The sequence below is a fragment of the Lichenostomus cassidix genome, chromosome 3 (genome assembly GCF_008360975.1).
Source record: "Lichenostomus cassidix isolate B80296 chromosome 3, HeHo_3.0, whole genome shotgun sequence".
Lineage (NCBI taxonomy): Eukaryota > Metazoa > Chordata > Aves > Passeriformes > Meliphagidae > Lichenostomus > Lichenostomus cassidix.
The window spans coordinates 17,176,307-17,200,911 of record NC_139483.1 but is presented as its reverse complement, the minus strand read 5'-3'; the positions used below and the strand labels follow the sequence as shown (position 1 = coordinate 17,200,911).

Here is a 24,605-nt window from a genome sequence, read left to right as displayed (position 1 = left end):
TATCTTTTTTCTTACGTATTTCTTAATTGTATGATGTTCAGACAAAACTTGCCATTAGGGAAGGACAGGATGAAGCAAAGCATCTGTTGAGCAGGGGCTGACACTTGCAGTAAATGGTGGTAGAACAGAGACTGTCCTTTTCTTTCTCTTTCCCTTTTCCCCTCTTGGTGCTAAGTGTTGATTAGATTTTAATCAGTGACTGCAGTTTATGTAGTAACTTGGTTGTGCTGGTCTCATCACAAAAACTGTGATTGTCACTTTCTGCTATCAGGCTTGTGAGAACTGAGTACAAAGGTAATTTAATACACAGATCAACTTGGCTTTTGTCCCAGCAAAAGAATGGAATTTACCATTTTTTTCTCATGAAAACTGATGAGGACTTTTTTGTCTACACATTTTTTTGGAGGCTGGTGCTGTTATTTAAACTGGCTCAATGAAAGTATAATACTTCAAAAATTAGATACAGCAACATTAATTAAGTGGGAAAGATCTGTTTTTGCCATGCATTTCTGGATTTTAGAGCATAACTAAAGAATTTGTATAATAGAGTCATCACAACAGCTGCAAGGGATTGGTTACACTGCTGGAATTCACCCGGGTGTACACAGGTTTTTTCAATGCATGCTTTTCGAAACAAAACAGTTTGATAGCAGGTGTGACCTTTAACCCTCTCTAACTTTGAAGAACTTAATCATCATCATTTGTTCAGCACTGAATATATTTTGCAGGTGGAGGAAACAGAGGGAAATGTAGTTTGGTTTTCATGGGAAAAGGGGAGGATGAGGAATGATTGTGTTGGCATTTTTACCCACTTTGTGTAAACCAAATTAGGAAAATTTAATTTTAAAGTAGCCACCATACAGGAGAAAACAATTTTATCTGCTTATATAAACTGGAATTGTCATAGAAACCTTTATACAAGTCAGCATAAATACAAAGCCTGTAGTAAATCATTGTCCTTGGATGGCTGTTACTTGGGCCAAAACGTTGCCTGATATTATTGCTCATGGCAGATCCCATTATAACACGGACAAAACCAAGTGACTGTATATATAGGGAAATTCAGATCTTCACAAATGAAAGCTAGAAATTCATGTTTGAATCACCATACTAACGGTCAATATGTCCGTTTATATTTGTCTGTCATCTGTAAGCCCAGAAGTCTATGCTGCAGTTAAAAAAATTGTTATTTCAAACACTGTGGCTTTGCCTCCTTTTCCATACAGTCGTGAAGGCACATTCAGTGTGTGCTCTGCATTGGTGCAAGTCCATGAAAGGGACTCTTCATCCAGAGTCCTGTTACTGCTAACTTCAGATTCAAGTTGAATTCTGACTTCAGTAACTGGTTTCTTATCCTCTAGTCTAGCCTGAGGTGGGAAAGGTTGGTTTTGCGGTTGAGGCTGTAGATGAGACAACAAGCAGTCCCCCAAGCCTGTCACAACTTCTTTTCAGCCTCAGGTAATTTGCTGTTCAAAGTCATTTCAGAACTCAGTTTAGTTGGGTTTCTCTACATTCTGGCTGCTGGTGAGTCTGTTGTTCTTGTAGTGGTATCAGAAGTTTTTGGCATCTGTTGGGAAATTTGGTATATTCTTTACCTCTGAAAGTCAGATTTGTGCATCTTGTCCGAAGGTTGGTGACACGTCATAAATTCAGTCTTGATTTTTGTGGCTGAATTTAACAGAGAATCATTAGAATCAAAGGTCTGTACTTTTCCTTAATCCTTGAGTCACTGCAACTGCAGATTGGTTATTCTGCTTTTCTCCAACTTCCTCATGGCTATAAGGAGCAAATCTTACTACTATGTAGTAGTAAAAAACTCTTACTACTTTGAAGAACAGCAAATTTCATTTCTGTGTACTGGATTAAGTTTTTCTGCAAATCTTAGAGGAGTCTGAATTTTGAGCTGTGTATCTGTGGTGTGAAAGCATAGAAATCTATGCTTTTGGCAACATCAGTGTAAAAGTTCTACATTATCTATTAATGCATGTACCTGCTTCTTAATTAAGTGCTTTCTGTACTTTTTTAAAGGTATATTAAGGGACATATAAAATATGTCCTTGGTAGTAAAACAAATCCGTAACTTAACTGAAGCCATAGTGTGGTTACAACTTGGGAGTGATTGTATGTCACATTCTTGAAAGGACTTGCAGAATCGTCATGAGGTCTTTGTAAGTGAAATTTATGTGAAACTTACTGATCCAGTAGCTAATGAAGTGCTCACTGAACAGTGTCAGATAAGAATAATTTTCACTTGGGTTTGCTATCTCCTCCTCAAAATAATATAGTTTATATTAGATTTTAAAGAAATAACAAAAAACTTGCATAAAAGACAGTGGTACTCTATGCCATTCTATTTCTTGTATTATGGCAGGACAGAATTTATTGCCAAAATATTTTTTCTAATGGGATTACAAAGGACAATTAAGTTTCGTGGATTATAGTCAGAATATGGTGTCGTGGTTGTCTCTTCCCATCATATGCAAACTTTGTCATTATTTTCAATAGTGTTGAATTTATATCATGTTAGTGTATTTGGTCTCTTGTTGAAAAGTGGAAAAGCCTCTGGAATAGTAATCCCAAAAATCAGCTGCATAAAATTTCACTTTTGAAAACCCAGCTGTCTGTAGCTGTAATTATTCTCTGAACTAGTTGTTTGCAAAGACTCAATTGAATATGATTGTGGGCCTTTCAAAAGAATTCATATTCTAAAATATCTGATTTTTATAATTTATTTGCTTATCCATGTATGAGAATAATTAAACAAATTGGTGTATGCATACATCTTTCATGCATTCTCAATTACTCTCTTTTTCCTCCTTCCAGGCCAGCCAGACCATTCAAGTTACCAAAAAGGTAAGGTCCAGTGCTGTCACAGCACTGGTTTGTGGAATTGTAAAGGTGGTAGATGAGGTGATGGCAAGGCTGGCAAGGCTGTTATTCCCCATATAAAGCAAGAATAAGGTATATTCAAAGAAAATAATAAGTATTCAAATTAAATCAGATTTTAAAAGTATTTCTTCAGGCAGTGGGTAGTAAACTTCTGCAACTGCAATGGGTCCCTAAATACTGAAACAAGGAGCCAGGGACAAGTAATTTAACATCCCTAATACACATCTGTGAATTCTGGGGGAGCAGGAATGGGAATGGGATGGAACACAAAAGGCAGCCAAACTCAGGCTCTGTTTACAGACAGAAAAGCAGTCTCCTCTTTAATACTAGGCCATAATTTAAAAACCTATGCAGATTTCAATGCTTCTTGTTTTCAGCTATTTTAGGGCATTTTTGTTACAATCTGTGCCATTCTCTTTGTGTCTGTATGGTCACCACCTACACAAGCATGGAAATTCACTACCTTTTTGCTGAAGGGTTGCTCTGGGAAGTGGCTTGGTCATATCATCAATAGTGATAAACAAACCTGACAGACAAGTTCAAAAAATTTCATCATAGTAGTTTTTAATTCTTCCTAAAACCAGAAGCCCCATGCAATCCAGACCACTATATGGGCTCTGTAGAATATAATTTAATTTATAACAGAAAATAACAGAGCATTGTATCTAAAGCTGTCAGTGCATCAGTAACAGCAACAAGAAACCATCTCAAGTGAAAATATATTAAAAACAAAATCCGTCTTTAGGATTTGCTTTCAATAAAGAGGAGGCCTGTTTGTTAAGTATCTGTTTTGAGTTACATAAATCTGTGTGTTGGTATGATTTGAGTCACACAAAAATCTGTTGCTCATAGTGACCTTTCTACAGAAACTGTATGTGGTACATTTCTGTCTCTGTATGAGCCTGGGTGTGGTTGAACCTGAGGATCTGTATATAGGGGCTGAATTGAAAAGCTTAGCTTTAGCCACACATTATACTGTAGCTTAAAATGGTAAGAAAAACTAAACACTCTATTTTTCACCTTCTGCTTTTGAAGAAAACATCAGAGGTCTTGGATCACTTTTGGACAAATTACTTGAAAACAGTGGTTCTTTTAGTGGTGCTAAATATAGATTGAATTACTGTATCTCCTAAGCATTTTTGATTACTTAAAAAATGAAGAAAAAAACCAAAACCAAACCAAACCTTTTTTAGATGTGTGAAAAACATCAGGAGGAAATAAATTAATGAAAGCTTTGTGCATTTTAATGGTATGTAGCTAGCTAAAAGCAGTAGTACCTTTCTAACTGACTGAAAGCAGGGAGCAAAATGGCATGAAAATGTTCCTTCTGTCAGTGTCAAACTTATGTGAGTTCATCATTCAGTGCTTGAATAGTTTGGATGAAAAACACAAAAAACTCCAGTGTGGCTGTAGTGACCAGTCCAGGTCATTGCACAACCAAAAAATAGTTTTAATTTAGATATCCAAAAGTGGGAGGTTCTACCCTGATTTAGAAAAGTACTGAAGATTGTGCTTAGCACTAAGGGTATCTTTTCTGAGTATGATACCTCCCCTGAGGAATTAATTTAAGCTTTTTCTCTTAGACTCAGGCATTTTCAGGCAAGTGGTCATTTATGGCCAATCTGTCAGGGCAGTGGCTTACCCTCCATAGAGAAAAGAAAAAGTGACTGAACTTGTGTGATGGCTTTTTAATGGGTAAAAAATAAAAAACCTGTCATTTCTTTAGCCATGTACAGTGGGGTTGGGGTTAAGGCTGGTTTTAGGCAACTTGGTTGCAGCCAGAGCCCTCAGCAGTACTAAATAGTGCTCGGACAGTGGTCAGTCCTTTTTGTCAGCCCAGATCAGCTTGGCTGATCTGAATTTCAGTATGTGGTACAAGAAACAGGACAAATTTGCAGGTGTAAACAACTACTTACTGTTTTCTGTATGTGGTTTATTATTAAGTTAAATACTTAGGACACAGTTTCTTTTACAGCGGAAAGAATTGACCCAGTTTAAGAGTGGTCAGCTGAGAATGGAAGTGTAGAGACAACATGTCAAAGTGGTAAATCTGGCACTAGTGATGAATAGGAAAATAAATCTTTTGGGTATAACTTTTATGACTTCAGAGCAAATGTCTGTAATGGCTAGTCAGTCTAGCTTGGTGTTTATAAAAACATTTAGTCCTATAAATAGGAAAATTCTATTAGGTCATTTACTTCCCTTTGCTTCTACTTTGTACAATTGCTCATTTGGCAAGCTGCCCCTTTGTGATTGACTTTAATAAAAACTTAGACTTCAGATTGCTTTTCAAGCTTTTGCTAATTAACCTCTTGTGTGAGCATGTCAAAATTATTCCATGTTTACCTAGTGGGAAATGGAGAAACACCCAATGCTTTGGATTTCCTTGCTCCTTAAAGCTCTGCTTAGACCCCTAGAGGTGCTTATTGCCACATGCTGTGGAAAACCAAGAATAAACTTGCTTATTGCCATTGATTTTGCAGTCAGAATGCTGGAAAACCATTGCTGGTGTGGGGTGATAGACAATCTCTCCCTTCTTAGTAGCAGGGCAGAAAATTTCTGTGGAACTGATAATTGTATTGTGATTAATTAGCAAGTTGCTCTTAAAACTGGAAAAGAGCCATAATCTTTTAAGACAGTAGAAATAAATAGAGGAGCTCTGCTATAAACTTTCATGTTATTCTTCTTGTAAGTTGAGTAGGAAATAAGAGTGTAGATCTTCTTGATCAATTTTTAGTGTGTACAGAGACCATTCAAATTGAAGGATTCAGAGCCTATAATTACTTTTCTAATGCCTTTATGGGATTTCCTATACTCTCTTTGCTCCCAGTATTAAACAATGTTGCTTTTGAAACATAAACTCTATGAGTTCAAGTCTTTGCTGTAAGAAAAATTATTTGGAAATTAAGATTTCTTGGTTTTGTTTAATTTTCTGATACTTTCCTGTCAAATTAACAAAAAAAAAATATTTTACAAGAATAATGAAAACTAGGTTTGCATATAAAAGTTCTTCTACTCTTAAAAATTAGAATGAACTATGTGTTAAAATCCAAGGATGGATGTTATGCTGGAAGACTAGACAATTAATGCTGATAAGTTTATGTATCATGTTGTCAATCCCTTGCCTCTTTGACTGTACAAAAGAGTTCATGGATCATAAGTATGTAGGGTTTGAATATTTTTTTAATGACTGTTTTAAAAATAATGGAAATGTTTTCTTTGGGTTCTACTTTAAAATTGATCTTTTTTTTTCCTTTGATTTTTTTCTTTGAAATACTGAAGTTTAAAAAAAACGTAGTGATGTTTTCTCTCATTAAATTTTTAACAAAGCATCTGTTTTCTAGTAGTCTGCAATCATGGATAAGCTAGCATTTTTGTCAGATTCCTTGGGAAAAAGAATAGTCTAATATGCAAAGGCTTTTAGAGAAGTGTGGATTGGTTTTGTGTGCAGCTTTCCTTGCTGTAGCACCTCTCCCTGCTCCTCTCCCGTAGCTACGCCGCGCTCATCGCCGACTGGCCCGTGGTGGTCCTGGGCATGTGCACTGTGCTCATAGTGGTGTGTGCACTCGTGGGAATATTAGTTCCAGATCTTCCAGATTTCTCTGACCCACTGCTGGTAAGTCAATACTAATCAGTTGCACTATCAAATAGGTATTTTTTGTTTGCCTTTTTTTCCGTGGAACCACTAAACAGCAAGTGCAAGTACAGCAATTGACACAGTACTGACAGTTGACCAGTCTTGACATCGGAGCAGCAAATGATGGTGCAAAGCTCAAGTTGCCATCTGAGAATGTTATCCAGCAGTTTAAATTCCCTCTGCATTTTGCTAAGGTCATATGTCCTTCAGCAGAACTGCTTTAGATTGAATAATGTAAATTCATCCCAGTTTTAGATGTACAGCACAGACCATACGTTCTAAATCAGGTTTCAAAGAGTGAATGCCAGGATCTGTTAAAGGAGAGGGGATTCTAAGTGCCTTCTGGGGATGAAATTATATCCATATTGAAAGACTAAAAGTAATTTTTATCAGATTCTGTTAAATACTGAACTCATTTCATGAATTGTCTTAAGCATGAGTAGCTTTCAGGACTTTTTAGTGAAAATATGGCATTTAATTATTATTCTCAAATAAAAATAAACTGTTCCTGTAAGTTATTGGTATTTGCAGTATAGTATGTATATCTGCACGTATCCATATGAAATGGATATTTCTTGAAAACAGCCAAGTTGTTAAAATTGTTTCAAAGTCACTTTCAAAATTATTTAAAGATTTGCCTTATTCTTGGAGAAATAGAGAAGGTATACCGGATAGTTTTTACATCATATTTAATCAATAAAGAGTGATAATTGAGATACAGAAGAGGACTTTATAGAATGCCCTTTCCCTGAAAACCAAGTGCTGAACATTTGATGGAGTAAATCATCATCTCTTCTTGGGGAGAGCAGTAAGACGTGCAAGAATTCTTAATCCCTCATCACTCTCAACAGTCGGTCATTATTTTGTCTGACCTGTCATAAACCATTTTACCTCTAAAAGTAGATGCCTGGAGTAATTATGCTTCATAATGAAAACTATCCATCACTTTGATCATGTTTCTGCTCTCCAGTTTGAGCTGAAGAATGAAAAGCATTAATGGAATTTTGTGCTTCCCTCCCCTTAGGGTTTTGAGCCAAGAGGGACAGCCATAGGACAGAGATTGGTGACATGGAACAACATGGTGAAAAACACAGGGTACAAAGCAACACTTGCAAACTATCCTTTCAAATATGCAGATGAGCAAGCTAAAAGGTAAGAATTTATATTAAAAATGCATTTGATTTTATTGGTGGTTTTTCTGTGTACCAGTACCCTCTGAAGTTCATATATGTAGTGCCACTGGAATCTGGTCATCTAAAATTCTCAAGGCCTTTCACATCAGAGTAGATATTTCTCATTGCAAGCTCTTTTAAAAAAATGTATAATTATAGCTTTCTCTATGAATATTTTATTTATGGATGTTTTCAGTATTGAACTCAGTGTCCTTTCATTTGAAGTCTCTTAAAGAAAAAATTATGTTTCAGTTTTTATATACCAAAGTCACATCAGTAAAAGTATGTTTTCTCATGTGTAAGAGCTGGTAAGATGTGTGGCTTGTTTGGGTGGTCCTTCTTTTAATAATTTCTTTGCTAAGGTAAAAGTAAAACTCTTTCTTCTGGTTTAGTCATCAAGATGACAGATGGTCAGATGATCACTATGAAAGAGAGAAGAGGCAAGCAGACTGGAACTTCCACAAGGATACCTTTTTCTGTGATATTCCGAGTAAGTGGAGAAATGATGGAAGGCTAAAAATTTCTTCTAGTTCAGTGTTTTCTGAACTCTTCTGTATATTGCATGCTGTATTAGGAAGATATTTTTTATTTAATATATATACACACAATAAGCATCTTCTTTCTGTGTGCAGAAACCTTGGGAAAATTGGGCTGAAATGTGTTCTGTTGGTTCTTTGTCAGAATAAACTGTATTTACATAAAGTGCTTCCTTTAAGTGTTTCCATTTCCTGTAAAGAATTTTATTAGTTCTTGGTAGTGCTGAGCATTGTAAAATCCGTGGTTTTTGCGTGACTGTAGAGGTAGTGCTTAATTTATGCTAGGTAAGAAGTTTTGTTTTGTCTGCTATTAACTTAATATTAAAAAAAACTAAATCAAAATACTTTTCCTGTATATGTCCTAAAAGACATCCACAAGTCATACCTTATACAGAATTCAGGGTATTGTTTAGGGGAAAAAAAATACACAAAACCCAACAAAGAAAACATCCCCCTCAAAGAAACAAAATGAAAATAAAAAATCCTCACCTTAAAACACTGTAGGCTTATGAAGCTGACTAAATTAAACTAGAGGACAAAAAAGACAAAGTCTTTTGACTTTTTACAAGGCACACTGCAGAACTTTGATAAGTCCTGTTCTGGCAGAGAGATTTGGATCTTGCCTCTATTCATAGAACGACCTGAGCTCTTTTGTGGCAACTTCCACATGTGAGGACTGATAACAGAGCACAAAAACACAATTGTGAAATTATTTGTTTAGATTACTTGATCTGAGAGAGCAATGACCAGGGAAAACCGGGGTGAAGAACAGATTTTTATTCTGTTTTTTCAATTACAGTATGGTCCTAAACCTAAGTGAGAGGATGGGAGCAAGGTCATAACTTCTGCTCCTGTGAACAGAACCAAATCAGACAGAGCATATCTGAGTAAGGAAGAGGAAATGTGCTTGGAACTCTGCTGAGCATTAACTTGAAGCAGAATTAACTCCTCTTATCCAGGCTGCTGTTTCTGCACAGTCTCACTCTCCTTTACTGTTTCTGCATAGTCTCAGTAGTGACAGTCAGGAAGGAATTGTGCTTCTATGGGAAAATTTGCCAGCCCGTTATGTAAAGAAAACAGTTGATTTCCTCTTGACCCACTTTTGTCATTCCTGGTATCTTTCTTTTTCTGCTCCAGGATCTGTAGATTTCAGTTCCCTTGATCCTAAAGCATGGTAGGAGATCTTTTCATTGCAGTCTTGTGAAAGGCAAAATTCTGCAGCTTCACAGCAGTGGGAAAAATTCAACCTTTTGGGTTTTTGGAATATTTTAATTAATGTGATAATGTTTCTTAACCCAAAGTGCCATGCTGTGTTAGGCAGTACTATGTATTTGTGTTTGTATATTTGTTTCCCTTGTGAGCTCTGCAGACAGATCTCACTGCCGCTAAGTAATTATTTCCTTTCCTAAATCCGTCTTCTGATAAATGCGATTTAATTTGTAATTTAAGCTCCATATGGAGCTAAACTGTGGAATTCTTGAAAATGGCCTCAAGGATATCACAACAATTTCCACTGCAGTCATTTGCTTCTAAAGCAAAAACATTCTTGTAGAAACAGCTTTATAATTATTATTTATATTCCCAAATGACTTACTAAATCAGCCTTTGATTACTATTATCAGTGTACTGCCATTATGCTGTGCCAAGAATTTCATAGTTTGCTGATTAGATCTTTTGATTTTTATTTGTTTGTCATATTTCAGAAGATAGTTTGCTTGAATAGAAGTCTGTAGAGCTTCTGAGTGGTATATAGTATTGAAGATGCCATATTTACTGTAAGCACTTTAAGGAAATGGAAACTTTCATGTGGAATGAGTCTTAGAGATAAACAGCTCATCTTGAAAAGGAGGTGAATTCCCATGACTGGACAAAGATTTCATGTGTGTCATTTCAATGGTGGGATTTTGCCTCAGCCTTTGATGCCAGGCCCACCCAAAAAATCAGTGAAAACCCCTTTCTGTAATTTCAGGTGATCGCTATTCACGAGTGGTGTTTACATCAACAGAAGGAGAGAATTTATGGAATCTGAATGCAATTAAGTCAATGTGCAATGTAGACAACTTGAGGGTAAGTAAATATGGCATTTATTTAACCTGCAGATACAGAGCATGTATTTGAAACTTTGTTTTGTTGCCCACTGCCATCCAGCAGCATATGAGAGGAATTTACATGGTTTATCTCCTGTCAAATGGTCAGTCAGCATGCATGTGAAGTTAAAAAACAACTTTCAATTTGTAAATCAGGTTATGTATTGGGGGATATATTTGGGTTTTCTACTAATAGCATACAAAATGGGGTAGAAGAGGATTGCTTCAGGAAAGGACTGTCTTAACTTTTACTGTGTGTTTACTCATAGAATATTATTCCATGGAGTTTTGTTCTTGTTTCCCAGCCAATAATTTCTTTTTCTTGCTTTTTCATCTTCAGGTGAGCTAGCTATAATCTCATAGTATATGTAGTTTTCTCTGACACCCGGTGGGTCGCTCAAATTTTTTTTGTTAGTTTAGAATAGGTTGGCAAATGGACAACAAAGAAACATAGGTACAATAGCTAGAAATACAACCCAGTTAATTAGATGTGGATAATGGTGCTTAAAGAGTAATACTAATTCTATCTTTACACTTTATTTGTAAAATATAAACTTGTCACATGCTGGAGGGAACTCCTTTGAACCTCTGAGTAACCATGAACTTTTGGTTCACATACTGATGACTTTGCGTGGAAATGAAGCAATATGTTTTTCTTCTGTTAATATAGAGCAATTTATTTCCATTTTGGTCTCCTCCAAAACAAAAATAATCATAAACAGTTTAATTCGTATTATACCTAATTTATTTAATGAGAAATATTTTCACTATTAGATTGATCATTGCCTATTAGACAACTGTATTAATTTGGCAAATTCCCAAACTGTTTTCTCTACAACAGCCATCGTTTGCTTGCTTAAAATGTTGAGCTGTAGTGGGACATTGTATAATGAATCTCCCTTGGCAGTCTGCTGACAGGCATTTTGTCCTGGTTGGCCTCCCTTGGTGGAAGTGGGTTTTGTCCTCACATGCTCATGAAATGTTCCTTATTTCCCCTTCAGAGATTATTGCAGTGACAGGATGGCTCATGTGGTTATCCCTTATCTCTTGCAATCAGAACGAGCAAAGTACAATATCTAACCTAGCCTAGCTCAGTTTTGAATGAGCTGAGCTAGAGAGTCATCCTATCACCAGTTCAGTCAGGAGATCCAGGGGAGAATAACCTTTAACAAGGGTGAAAATTGATGCTAATCTATGCAGTTTACTGCAGAAGTTTAGTCACATAGGCAGCTGATGCAGGTAAATCCCAGGCAGTGTAGGTTATTACAAAGCAACGCAGTCTGAATTAGAAAACATCATTCAATTCAACAGAGGACATTTAATTACCTCTGAAGAATATCTCTGTAATGATTGCATTACTCCTGAGGAGTTTTTCTTTTGTTCCTCCCCATCTGCTCACCTTGATAATAATGTATGATTTCAAATACTGCTTTACTTTCTGAGGGAAGGATGAAGTGAAACAACTTCAAAAAAAAAAACAAAAAACAAGCACCACACATCTTGTATCCATAAAACCAGCTCTTCCTTTGAAATAACACTTCAGAAAATGAAATGTTGGCTGCATCATCTACACCCACAATTGTGTAGATATTTATAGAGGATATTGTTGTAAATAATGTTTTTGTTGATCTTTATTTGTAATTTACTTAAGAGTAAATTAATTGAACACCTCAGCTGGGCAGAATAACAGTGCATCATGGTAGCAGCATTGATTTTTAGCTTGTTAGTTTAGAAAACAAATGAATATGGTTAGGTTTTGCAATTATTGCTGGTCTGTGTATGTAAATTTATTATAAAAATTAGATATTCAGGGCTCAGAAAGGAATGAAGTTTTTTCATGGTTTCTTTTTAAAATACTTGTTACTTACAATTAACATTTCTAATTATTTTAATACTTTATAGCAGTTTTTAAGCACTTCTAACATTTTTTGGAATTCACAAAGTGGTGTGCTATACCCCACATTGGAATGCTAAGTTCTGGTAGCAGCCAGTCCCTAGGGAGGGGGAGGATGCTGACTTGCACTGCAGCCATCACAAGAAATCAATGACTCGGTGACCTTCTTGTCTTACAAACTCTTCTGGCTGTAGTTATTTTTGTTGTTGAGTTCATGCTTGTTTAGGGCCACAGTTTTGTTGAAATAAGTGGTAAAGCTTTCTGTATCCAAAGACAGGAAAATCAGTCACTGCTTTTTGGAAATACAAACCTTAGAATTTATGTGTTTTTCTGATGATAAGCAGGATATCAGCACCAACTCATATTTGTTCTAGTATGGAACTAATAGCATATCCTCTATGTATTAATTGTATTTCCATCTGCTTGTAACTACTTTAACTATGGGTTTTACTGACACTTAGGGGCTCTATCATGCAGCTGCTCAGCATATGTTAGTCCCATAATCTTCATGGAAACTTTATATACAAAATAGTAATAGGAGGTGTTCTAATTTTTTACTACTTGGATAAGAAGAGCTTTTTTTGTTTTCACCTGTTAATTGCAGAATGTTTTCCCTATAAACTCTAAACAGCTATTTTATAAACTTCAAAGACTGTATATTATGTCTTCGGACTGCTTCCCCAAAGCAGTGGATTTGTGATTCTCTGTCACTGCAGAAACCCACTTGGGCAGATCTGCCCACAGATGCATGCAGGTCACACAGTTTAGTTTCCTTAGTTGTTCCAAAATAAATTAAAATGTTGCCAGTGGCAGACCAGGTCTGCAAACACCAGAATGACCTTTCCAGTTCCTTTGGATCACCAACAAAGCCCAATGCTACAATCTATTAACATTTTACATAGTATTTTAATAGCTATCAGGAGCTAAGTTTTGTATTATACTTTCTAATTTCCAGCTGCCAGCTCATGTTACTTTATCTTTGGCAGCAGTTACTTTGCCAGTTAATGTTTATGGCCTGCAGCAAGTGTTGAAGAACAGTATATAAACCTCATTGTCCTATCTTGAACCTGAATACATAGAGAAGACAATACAATCCTTTCCTCCCAGTTTGCCTATTATATCCTCATAGGACTAACCTGGAGATGTGCCATGAAAAACACAGATATGCTATTCCAGTGCTTCCTTTTATTTAGTAGGTTGTACAGTTTTTCCTGAGTTTGCATGTGTGAGTGTTTTTATCTGGAAACAATCAAATGTGAATTATCCTGTTTTTTTGGAATGCCAGTTTGTTATTGTTCAGAAGGTGGTTGACAAAGTTTGGTCCATATTAAAGCTTTTATAACCACTGAGAGAATCCCCAAATGTATTTTTTTGTCTGCATTATGAAGGATTGCTAACAGTAAACCTGTGCAATTTTGCTGAAGAAAGGAAAAAAGAGGCTAAGTAGTTTCTTTCAGATCACCTAAATTTAAAGCATACGTGGACAACTGTTTCAGGGCCCACTCCTATAAAATCTGAAGCCCATAGCTATATTAATGTGACTGTATTAATATATGTTCATTCTGTGTAACTTGATTAAAACAGCATTTTTACATATGTCTGTTTGAAGGACTAATAGCACTTTGTCACGGATAAAAGGCCAGAAGTTCTGGTTTTTAAGAGTTATATTCTTTGTGCTCTACAAAGGTTGAGTTTCCTGAACTTGAGAAATTTTCCCTGATCTGACCTTGTTACTTAAGAGTTTCACTTCTGGTTTGTAGTTACTTTCAACTTGCATAGAAGTGTCTTATGGTGATTTAGCTAAGTTGTGCTCTTATTGTCTTCAGCTATATCTGGAATATTCTTGAAGTGAAAGAAAAATATCCCCATAAGGGATTAAGGCTCATTTAGTTCAGGAGAATGTTTAACGAGAATGTTAAAATTGCTGTAATTTTATAAAGTTCCTGGGCTTTGGGCAGTCGCTTGCAACGACAACAGCAGTGCTCCCCCATGTCCCAGCTCTGTCCCCTCTCTGTGCTTGCCACTGTTGCCTGCTCATCCCTGTGACTTCTCTGGCCTTGCTGCTGCTGCAAGTCCTCCACTCAACTCCTGAGTCAACTCTTGTGACTTTGTCCCACCGTGGGTGCAGTGTTCAGAGGCATGACTTGTTATTTTGGGGTGCTTCATAACAGTGGAATTACCTTGTGCTCTGGAAATCCTGCATGATTTAGGGATGGTCAGTGTCTGGGTGGCAGGCAGAGCTGTTTGGGGACAGTGCCTGTCAGCTGTGCAAGAGCAAAAAGAGACTCATGAAATCAAGGTTGTAGAAGAGTGGTGAGGTGATGGAAGGCATTGTAAAGCTGTCACATCCTTCCTTTCTAGACGGTAGGTCCCTGCCTCTCCTAGGAACTTCAGGATATGATTCCAAGCAGAATGAAAGTTCATTCATGTATGGCTGATTGTTTATTCTCAGGAGTATAGCATGAGATAATAGAAGAGAGTTAACAGTCCTCAGTCTGGAAAGAAACAAAACATCTCAGTGGATCTTCAAATAATACACTTAACACTTGTGCCACGTCCATATAATGAGTCATTTAGTCTGCTGCATGTACGAGGATACTTGTAGGTGATTAAAAGCAGTGTGTGTGGAAATAAGAATTTAAAATGTTAACACAAAAGGACTGTAAACTGAATTTTCATAATTTTAAGTTGGTTTTTGGGTTGTTGGGTTTTTTTATTTTGTGACTGAATGTTTCAGATTGTTACTTTAAATTGGATTTTTCTCCCTACTTGTCTTTATACAGATCAGATCCCATTCCCAGTTTGGTGATCTCTGCCAGAGAGCCACTGCTGCTTCATGCTGTCCCAGCTGGACACTGGGCAACTATATTGCCATTCTGAACAACAGGTCATCATGTCAGAAAATTGTTGAACGAGATGTCTCTCACACCCTAAAGCTGCTTCGCACTTGTGCCAAATACTACTACAACGGGACCCTGGGGCCAGACTGCTGGGATATGAATGCCAAAAGGAAGGACCAACTCAAGTGTACAAATGTGCCTCGCAAATGTACCAAGTACAATGCTGTTTACCAGATCCTTCACTACCTAGTGGACAAGGATTTCCTAAGCCCAAAGACAGCTGACTATGTCTTACCAGCTTTAAAATACAGCATGCTCTTCTCTCCAACTGAGAAAGGGGAAAGCATGATGAGTATTTACTTAGATAACTTTGAGAACTGGAACGCTTCTGATGGTGTAACAACCGTCACAGGGATTGAGTTTGGAATAAAACATAGGTTGTTTCAAGATTACCTGTTGATGGATACTGTGTATCCTGCCATAGCCATTGTAATTGTTCTGTTAGTTATGTGTGTGTACACCAAGTCCATGTTTATCACGCTGATGACTATGTTTGCAATAATTAGTTCCTTGATTATTTCTTATTTTCTCTATCGGGTAGTATTTAATTTTGAGTTCTTTCCATTCATGAATCTCACAGCATTGATTATCCTTGTTGGGATTGGAGCAGATGATGCTTTTGTCTTATGTGATGTTTGGAACTACACAAAATTTGATAAACCTCATGCTGGAACCTCTGAGACAGTGAGCATCACATTGCAACACGCTGCTCTTTCCATGTTTGTCACGAGTTTTACGACCGCTGCTGCCTTCTATGCTAATTATGTCAGCAATATCACAGCAATCAGGTGTTTTGGTGTTTATGCTGGCACTGCCATTCTGGTGAATTATGTTTTGATGGTTACATGGCTGCCTGCTGTAGTTGTATTACATGAACGATATCTTCTCAATATTTTCAGTTGCTTTAAGAAACCTCAGCAGAGGGTATACAACAACAAAAACTGCTGGACAGTGTTGTGCCAAATGTTCCACAAGATTATTTTTGCAGTCTCAGAAGCATCCAGGATATTTTTTGAGAAAGTTTTGCCATGCATTGTTATCAAATTTCGGTATATTTGGCTTTTCTGGTTCCTTGCCTTAACAATTGGTGGAGCATATATTGTGTGTGTAAATCCAAAGATGAAACTGCCATCATTGGAGCTCTCTGAGTTTCAGGTATTTAGGTCTTCTCACCCATTTGAACGATACGATGCAGAATACAAAAAACTTTTTATGTTTGAACGTGTCCACCATGGAGAAGAGCTCCACATGCCAATTACAGTAATCTGGGGTGTCACACCTGAGGATAATGGTGACCCTTTAAACCCTAAAAGCAAAGGAAAGCTGCAGCTGGATACCAGTTTTAATATCGCTAGCCCAGCCTCACAGGTTTGGATTTTACGTTTCTGTCAGAAGTTAAGGAATCAGACCTTTTTTTATCAGACTGAAGAACAAGACTTCACAAGCTGCTTCATTGAAACGTTTAAGCAGTGGATGGAAAATCAAGACTGTGATGAGCCATCTCTTTATCCCTGCTGCAGCCACTGGAGCTTTCCGTACAAACAAGAAGTTTTTGAATTATGTATCAAGAGAGCTATAATGGAGCTAGAAAGAAGCACAGGGTATCATTTAGACAGCAAAACCCCAGGGCCTCGCTTTGACCTTAATGACACCATCAGGGCTGTGGTGTTGGAGTTCCAAAGCACCTACCTCTTCACACTGGCTTATGAGAAAATGCATCAGTTCTACAAAGAGGTGGACTCATGGATTTCAAGTGAGCTTAGTTCTGCTCCTGAAGGTCTTAGCAATGGTTGGTTTGTGAGTAACCTTGAATTTTATGATCTTCAGGACAGTCTTTCTGATGGTACTCTGATTGCCATGGGCCTTTCAGTTGCTGTTGCATTTAGCGTAATGCTTCTTACAACTTGGAACATAATCATAAGCCTTTATGCAATAGTTTCAATAGCTGGAACTATTTTTGTCACTGTAGGTTCTCTGGTTCTTCTTGGGTGGGAGTTGAATGTTTTGGAATCTGTCACAATCTCAGTGGCTGTTGGCTTGTCAGTGGACTTTGCTGTTCATTACGGAGTGGCTTATCGCTTAGCCCCTGACCCTGACCGAGAGGGGAAGGTCATTTTTTCTTTAAGCCGTATGGGTTCTGCCATTGCAATGGCTGCCTTGACTACATTTGTGGCTGGAGCAATGATGATGCCCTCGACAGTGTTGGCATACACACAGCTTGGCACTTTCATGATGCTTATAATGTGCATTAGTTGGGCTTTCGCTACGTTCTTCTTCCAGTGCATGTGCCGGTGCCTTGGACCCCAGGGTACTTGCGGCCAGATCCCACTACCAAAAAAACTGCGGTGTAATGCCTTCTCTCAGACCTTTTCAGGAGCCCAGGGGAGCAGAAGTCAAAATAAATCACATCCTGTTAGCAAGTATCAGCTGGACTCCAGAAGTCAAAAACCAGAAATGGAGCATGAGCACTATGAGCTTGAGCCTCTGGCATCACAAACTGGTATCTGTAACCCTGCAGAGAAAGTGACATATGAAGAAACTCATATCTGCTCAGAGCTCTTCAGCAGCAGGCCCCAAAACTCGTGTGTGCCTATGCATCCAGCCTATAATAGTGAAGTGAGCAAAAGCATCAAAAATGTTGCTAGTTCAGCTGTGCTGCAGACATCTATTGACCAACACACCATATGCCCGATTTTCTCTCAGAACAGGCAGTGTAGCTGTCCTGATGCATATAAGCAAGTGGCAGTGAAGTGGAGTCCACACTCCTGTCAGCAGTTAAGTGACACCTTCTGCTACCAGTGTTCTCCTTCTGCAGGGACCTTGCAGATCCAAAGCTCTGTAGCTCCTCTAAATGCTTTACAGCAAGCTGCCGAGGGTTATGTGCATCCAGTCCAGCACGTCCTCCATTGCAGCTGCCTTCAAGGAAGGCTCAAAAGAACCATGACACAAAACTCTCTGCCTAAAAATTTTTTCCTCCAGTCTGTGCAACAGTTTCAGGCACATCAAAGAATAAACAGGACAGATACACATGCTCATCAAAACCCAGAGGAAAATGTAAGAACTGTTCCAAAGGTGATGGGCTCCTCACAGTTCCTCTGCCGAAACGCAGCACCTCTAATAGTGCGTTGCTCTGAATGTGAGAACAGCGTCTCAAGTAACCAAAAGGGATTCTGTCAGCAGACAGACAAGTGTGATGAAAAGGGTGGAACAGAAGCGAATGGGGTTGAAAGCAAGAAAGCCTCTCTGTCAAAGCAGAAAAAGAAAGCTGAAAGCAAGATAGATCAGCGTTCTTTGCAGAATGACCGAGTTTTGAAGGCTGACCAAAATGATAAAAAGCACCTGCTGACCAGGTCAGGGAGAGAGGCTTGCTCCGAGGCTTGCCATGAAAGTTCACGCTGTTGTGGCAAGGCTATCGCAGTGAAGTGCAATTCTGTTGACTGTCAAATGCCAAACATCGAAGCCAATGTGCCTCCTATGTTAATGCGCCCAGAACTTTCCAATGAAAGTTTGTTAATAAAAACACTATAATAAACCTTTAATTTGGCAATCCTGCGTCTTTCTTTTAAAAGTAAGTTTAAAGCACTAGAAAGGAAAGTCCTGAATAAATATGAATTATAATTTGCCTTTTGGAATGAAAAATGTATTTTATAGAACAATAACATTTATACATTTCATAAAGCCATTACATGTAGTAAAACCTGATGTTGTCCAGAATGTTTTTTTGCTATAACTCACAAGATGGATTATACTTCATTTAGGTTTTGTTCTGGGGCATTAGCGTTTGATTTCTCCTTATAAACCATCTCAAGAAATAAAGCATTACAAAGAAACTCTCCCTGTTCTGAAGCCAGGGCTTGTGAGATTGGTAACGTTTGGGGCAGACTCAGATTTTCACATTTCCTGGGTACATCATTTACCTTTATTCTGCTGCCTTGGCAGGCTTCTGCACACCTTGAAACAGCAGCAGGACTGTAACTGTGTTCTTTCAGGATTGTTTGACAGACCAGCCCTGCAGGGTAGCCTGTTTGGGGAACATTTTTAACTATTTATCCTAAAAATATCTAAAGAAAAGCTCCTGGAGGTCTACAGCATTTACACTGCCCTTGTTGCATTTCTGTGTATATAGTGCAGTAAAACATTTTAAACTGTCTTTCTAGCAGTTACTGTAGGGACTTCACCATTAAATACCAGAGAGTACAGGTGGAACAATAGTCAGTGAACATTATTTACTTCTCAGTGATGACAGCAAAAATACAGTTTACATGGCTGACAGATGCATGTATATATAAAATCAGGAGTTATAAAAATTGGCATGAAGTGCCTTGCAATACTGAACTTTTTCCCACAGAGTTAAACTACTGTGGAGAAAGGCGTAGTTAATGACAGGTTCTAGACTTACTGCCAACAGTATCAGATTAAGTCAATTCAAAAAGCTTAGAGACATAAATTAAAATATTGTGTTCTGACTGTTCCTATCTGGAGAGGTTCCAAGATGAAGTTACAAATGCTGAACCACACCATGTAACCGAGACATTGGATTTCAGACCTGGTATCTGTGTAAGTACAGGGTTTAGTCACATGATAGCTGTGGGTAGTCCTGGGAATACTTGCTGGTCTTATCATTCAGGGAGGGTGGATTTGAGAGCTGAACTGTGTAGCATGTCATAATTGCTATGTTCTTTAATGACAAATCTTTCTTCATTTCATTGCTTGGTTATGCTGATGATGTTGATTTATGAGACACAGAAGATAGATTTCATGGGCTGATGTGATACCAGGTACTTGGTGTGTAATGAATCACTGGAGGAAAAGCCTGGCTAATTCTGTCCTAGCGCTCATGTTGAAGGCAGCCAGAAGGTTCATATCATACAACAAACCACTTTGGCTGGGAGTAGTGATGTTAGTGCTTGTATGTCCCAGGGACTGGAAGAGGTTGAAATCTACAGAAAAAGCTAAAACAGTTTTACATGGTTTAAGAAGAGTATAATTCTTTTTTAGTTACAAAATAAAATACGGTTTTAGTTACCTTGGAACTTGTCACTCAATTTAGAGCCTGATTCTTTCTTAGGTTTGTAAATGAGAGCAATTCAAGGCTTTTCTGTGCACTGCAGAGGCCATTAATTATAAGCTAAGACTTGCAGTGCTAGCAATCTGAAGAAATTTAAGGGAATTAAAAATAAACTGGGCTGTTACTGTTGTCCAACCTCTTTTCTGTCAACATCTCTTAGAGTGCAGTTTGTCAGACCTTGTCAAAGCAGCATGTAATGCTTACATAGTGCCTGTCACATGAGCTGTCATTCACAGCTTTGAGACATGGGCCTTTGGGGAGGTCTCCAGCCAGTGCATCTACTGAACAGAGCACTTTGGCAGCTGATGAGCTCAAAATGAGATGTTTTCCTAAGCCAGCTTTCTATCCTGCATTCTGGGTAAGGAAACCACCTTCAACTGCTTATATTAATAACTGGTTTTGTAATGGTGATGTAAGCAACAGAGATCAATGTTATGTTCCCATTATGATTTATATGTTCTTGAAGGCTGATACAGTGAGAAGAATGGGGCAGATAAGGAGTTGTGATGTAATGTGCTCTTAGGAAAGGTTAAAATGAACTAATGTGCTTGGCTAGAGAGGAGGATCCTTGCTGTATTTGCCTTTTGTGACTTTGCCATTTCCTCCCTGCAAATCAGTTAGCTGGGCAAGGAGCAATCATTGACTTAGATAAGGTTGATACTTACAGATGTAGCAGTGTGTGTGTGTGTGTGTGTGTGTGTGTGTGTGTGTGTGTGTGTGTGTGCTGCACCTGTGCCAATTCACGTGTAGACTCTAAAATCCAAGCCAGTGCAACTCCTGGAGAGTGGAAGAGAGTAGGAGTTGGTCCCAGTGACAGATGAAGGCTGATGAGGCTATGCATTACTCTATCCCCAGAAAATTCTGGAGAGAAATAAATACCAATAATTAAGTTTTTACAGGCTACTGGGAGGAAGCAAAGGTAGGTGGATAGGTGGAATTCTGTTCCGCTCCAGGAAATCTTAACAAGAACCATTACACCCTACTGAGGCATCTCTCAAAGACTTGCCAATGACGGCCAACTCCCAAGGGAAGCTGATGAGCCTAAAATACTCGAATTTTCCATTAACTAATTTGCTCTCACTGGGGTCCTCCCTTGCTTTGGGGTTGCATGGGGGATGTGGATGTGGATGTGTGCACAGCACACAGTGAGGCTCAGTGAGGTGCTTCTCCTGCAGGCTGCCCAGGTGGGGTGAGGTGCCTTCCACTGGCATTGGCTTGCACTTCCTCCAGGAAGTAACATGGTCCTGGATTCAGAAGATGTAGAGTTTTATTTCTGTGGATAATCCATGCTGGGGATTTTGGGAATTGTTCTGCCAGTGATGACACATGTAGCTTGAGACATGACAGGTGAGCTTTCTGCCTTTCCAAAGTCTAGGGAAGACTTGACAATAACTTGTATGTGTAGAGAGTCTTTAAAGTGACATCTCTTTGATTATTCAGGAAAGGAAAGGGACTTTATGTGAGTAGACAGTGGTCTCTTTGTGGCTCTTAAGTTGCTGGAATGCTTTCTTCAGGGACAAAGGCTACAAACCAGAATCTTCTGTGAGTGGGGTTTTTATCTGAGATCAACTCACTCAAATTCACTTCACCCAGAGGAAAATTCTATTTAACATAATAGATACCTTAGTTATCTGTATTGTCCTTAGGGCCTGTGTTTTTCAGGTCATAATCACATTTATAGTGTGGGTAATACATTGATTAGTTTAACAACAAAGATAGAAAAATTTACAGTAAGTCCTTTAAAATATTAAAGCAGGCTCAATATCTAATCACTGGGAATGCAGCTACCTCATACAAAGGATTGTTGGGTGGGTAGGCAGCTGACAGAGTAACATAAAGGGGTTTTAAATTACTGTTTTGTTGTTTGTATTCTTAAAGAAAATTAAAATCCATCTTTTTACAATCACCCTTAATCACTTTAATTTGAACTTTTTGAACTGATGTGGGAGAATTGCTTTGAAATGCTTTGAATTAGGAGCACCCCTCATTCTGCCAGATGGAGTCCTGGCTGTCAGTCCAAGAGAGCTCTAAAAATACAGGTTGACAAATGACAAAATTTTTAGCACTGTAAGAAATGTCAAACGTGATAAAAATTGAATATATTTTATTTATATAAAGAATGTTATACTACTTAATATAGGTAGCAGATGGGTGATTCAGGCCAGAATTACACTGACTTCATTGAATTGGACCTTGAATTTTTTCCACATGCTGGCAAGGTGTATTAAATTTTACTTCTGCCAGTAACATCTGAAGTGCCTATACTTGCAGCATTTGATTTATGATGGTGAGCTGGGACACCAACCTGCTAAGTGTTGCATATTTCCCCAGTGCAAAACAAGGCTTGCCTTTGCAACAAAAAGCTCAGCCTGTGGAAGTTACAGTCTGGAAGAAAAGCAAGAGCTTCTCTGAGTCTGTAAGAGATCTCTGCAGACTCATGAATTTGGAACTGGTGTCACCATTGCAGAACTACCCTCACTTTAATGGTGTTATCTTTTGACTATTTATTCACTCACTTTATCAGAAAAAGGTCTCTGGGGTGTGGAGAGTCAGTGACATAGATCATGCACAGCTTAGAGAGGCTGCATGTTTCAGGTACTACTGTCTGAATACTAAGTAGTCTGACACACCAAGGACTCTTAACTCTGCTGTTTCTCTTTACTTGGCAGCCTGTATTCTGAGAGTTTTTCCTAATATCCCTGCTTCAGAAAGCTGCATGGAGTCAGGTGTTTCCTGGAGACACGTAATTTGGGGTGTTCTGGTACACCTGAAATATATTAAAGGTAATATGTCCAGCTTGGGTTTGGATTCTGTTATTTTAGGTTTTGATCAATGTCACTTCACCTGCAAATGGATAGCTGTATTCCAGAGGAGCAGCTGCTTGTTGCTTGCATTTACATTCTGTTAGTTAGAAATGTATGTTGAGTCTAGTTCCCAAGCTTTTAATTTAAAACTGATGCCCATCTGTCTTCTTAAAAGCAGCAGGATAACACTTGCTCTCTTGCTGAGGGCTGGCCACAATGGTGGCAGTGTTCAAAGTTGAACCCTTCCAGCAGTGAGTCTTTAGAGCAGACAGATGGCTTTGCTTTGAGGCCTAAACAAACTTTCTTAAACCCTTGTAAAGCCTTAACCAAAATTGTCTGTAGATCAATCTTAATGGCAATTCTAGCACGTTTCTCCGTGGCTTAGGAAAGGAGCAGATCATTCATGGCTGACTAGTTAGTAATGCTGGCTTTATTACAGTGCCCTGATCCTTGGAAAACAGTGTGGCTAAAATACACACTCAGGAATGGCAGGCCCTTAAAAATTTGACCTAAGCCATGTTTTCTGCATACAATAATATTTTTACAATATTATTCAGTAATAGGAAATGTTGTAGTTTAAATCGTAAGATGGATGATGTACTGAAATTATTACTGAGTTTATGCCTATTTGAAGTAATTTTCAGGAGAAGTGAAGGAAAGGTGAGGACAGCTTGTCTGACGAGGTGGCACTCTGTTGGTTTGCCCTCACTCAACCCTGGGAGCACCTGAGATCAGCTGGCTGTGGTGGCAGTGTTCAGGAGCTGCCAGAGGAGCAGTCAGGTACCTGCAGTGTGGTGAGGAGCAGAGGGGCAGCAACTGCATCAGCTGCCTCTTCTCCCCTCGCTGGGAAAGTTCTCTGTTTGGTAATAAAAACCCCTTCAGTGTGTTTTGTGCTGGAGCAATAACTCACCTCCTGCTTTAGTGGTATAAATCAGAAGTGAGTTAATTGGAGTTATTTGAGCTGTGTTAGTGTAAGAAACAGAGGTATCACAACTGCTGAGTTATTGGCTCTCGTAAAAATTCCAAAGTGTTTGGCCCAAAATCCACTTTTGAGGAGAGATGTTTATGTGCAAAAGCAGAACCCATGGATGTTCTTACAGTCCAGGTAAAAATGAACAGAAATTGGCAACTGAAGGCATGTGAACTCAGTCCTGAAAAGATCTGACAGCACAGAAATGCAGGTTTAACATTGCTGTGAGTGGAGAGATCTGTGGAGCCATCCTGCAGTACAAAATTAGATACTCCTTCACTTTGTCTTACAAAAATAGTGTGTTTCAATATATATCTTTAAATCTATGTTTTTAAAATTTATGTTTTAAATATCTCTGTTATAGTACATGATAGTATAGTCCCAAAATTTTCCAAGTGGCCTGATATGTTGAACATCAGACCTTTTCCCTAAAAAGTGCTCTTTTCAATCTGATGGAACTTGAACTCATGGCTGTCACAGCTGCCAAGTTGTGCAAGTCTATTCACCTTTTCTTCTATTCTGTGTTCTTAGTTAGGGTTCTGTCTCATCTAACCTTAAAATTTTGGGCCTTTCTCAGATGCCCTAACAGCTTGATTTGTTTCCTGACATTAGTACCGAATCTGTTAAGAGCCAAATGTAGCTCATTCT

At 38.3% G+C, this 24,605-nt stretch overlaps 1 protein-coding gene across 5 annotated transcripts in view; it reads left to right on the top strand.

The window, feature by feature from the left end:
• DISP1 (dispatched RND transporter family member 1) overlaps positions 1–18,654 on the top strand; it is an 86,540-nt gene extending 67,886 nt beyond the window's left edge. For all 5 annotated transcript variants that reach the window (XM_085054725.1, XM_085054726.1, XM_085054727.1 and 2 more), the window contains 6 exons: positions 2,824–2,853; positions 6,382–6,505; positions 7,551–7,678; positions 8,091–8,188; positions 10,204–10,301; positions 14,999–18,654. In XM_085054725.1, the coding sequence (XP_084910851.1) occupies positions 2,824–2,853; positions 6,382–6,505; positions 7,551–7,678; positions 8,091–8,188; positions 10,204–10,301; positions 14,999–18,643 (4,123 nt within the window). In that variant the 3' untranslated portion in view covers positions 18,644–18,654. The remainder of the gene's footprint in view (positions 1–2,823; positions 2,854–6,381; positions 6,506–7,550; positions 7,679–8,090; positions 8,189–10,203; positions 10,302–14,998) is intronic.
• Positions 18,655–24,605: the final 5,951 nt, after the last annotated feature.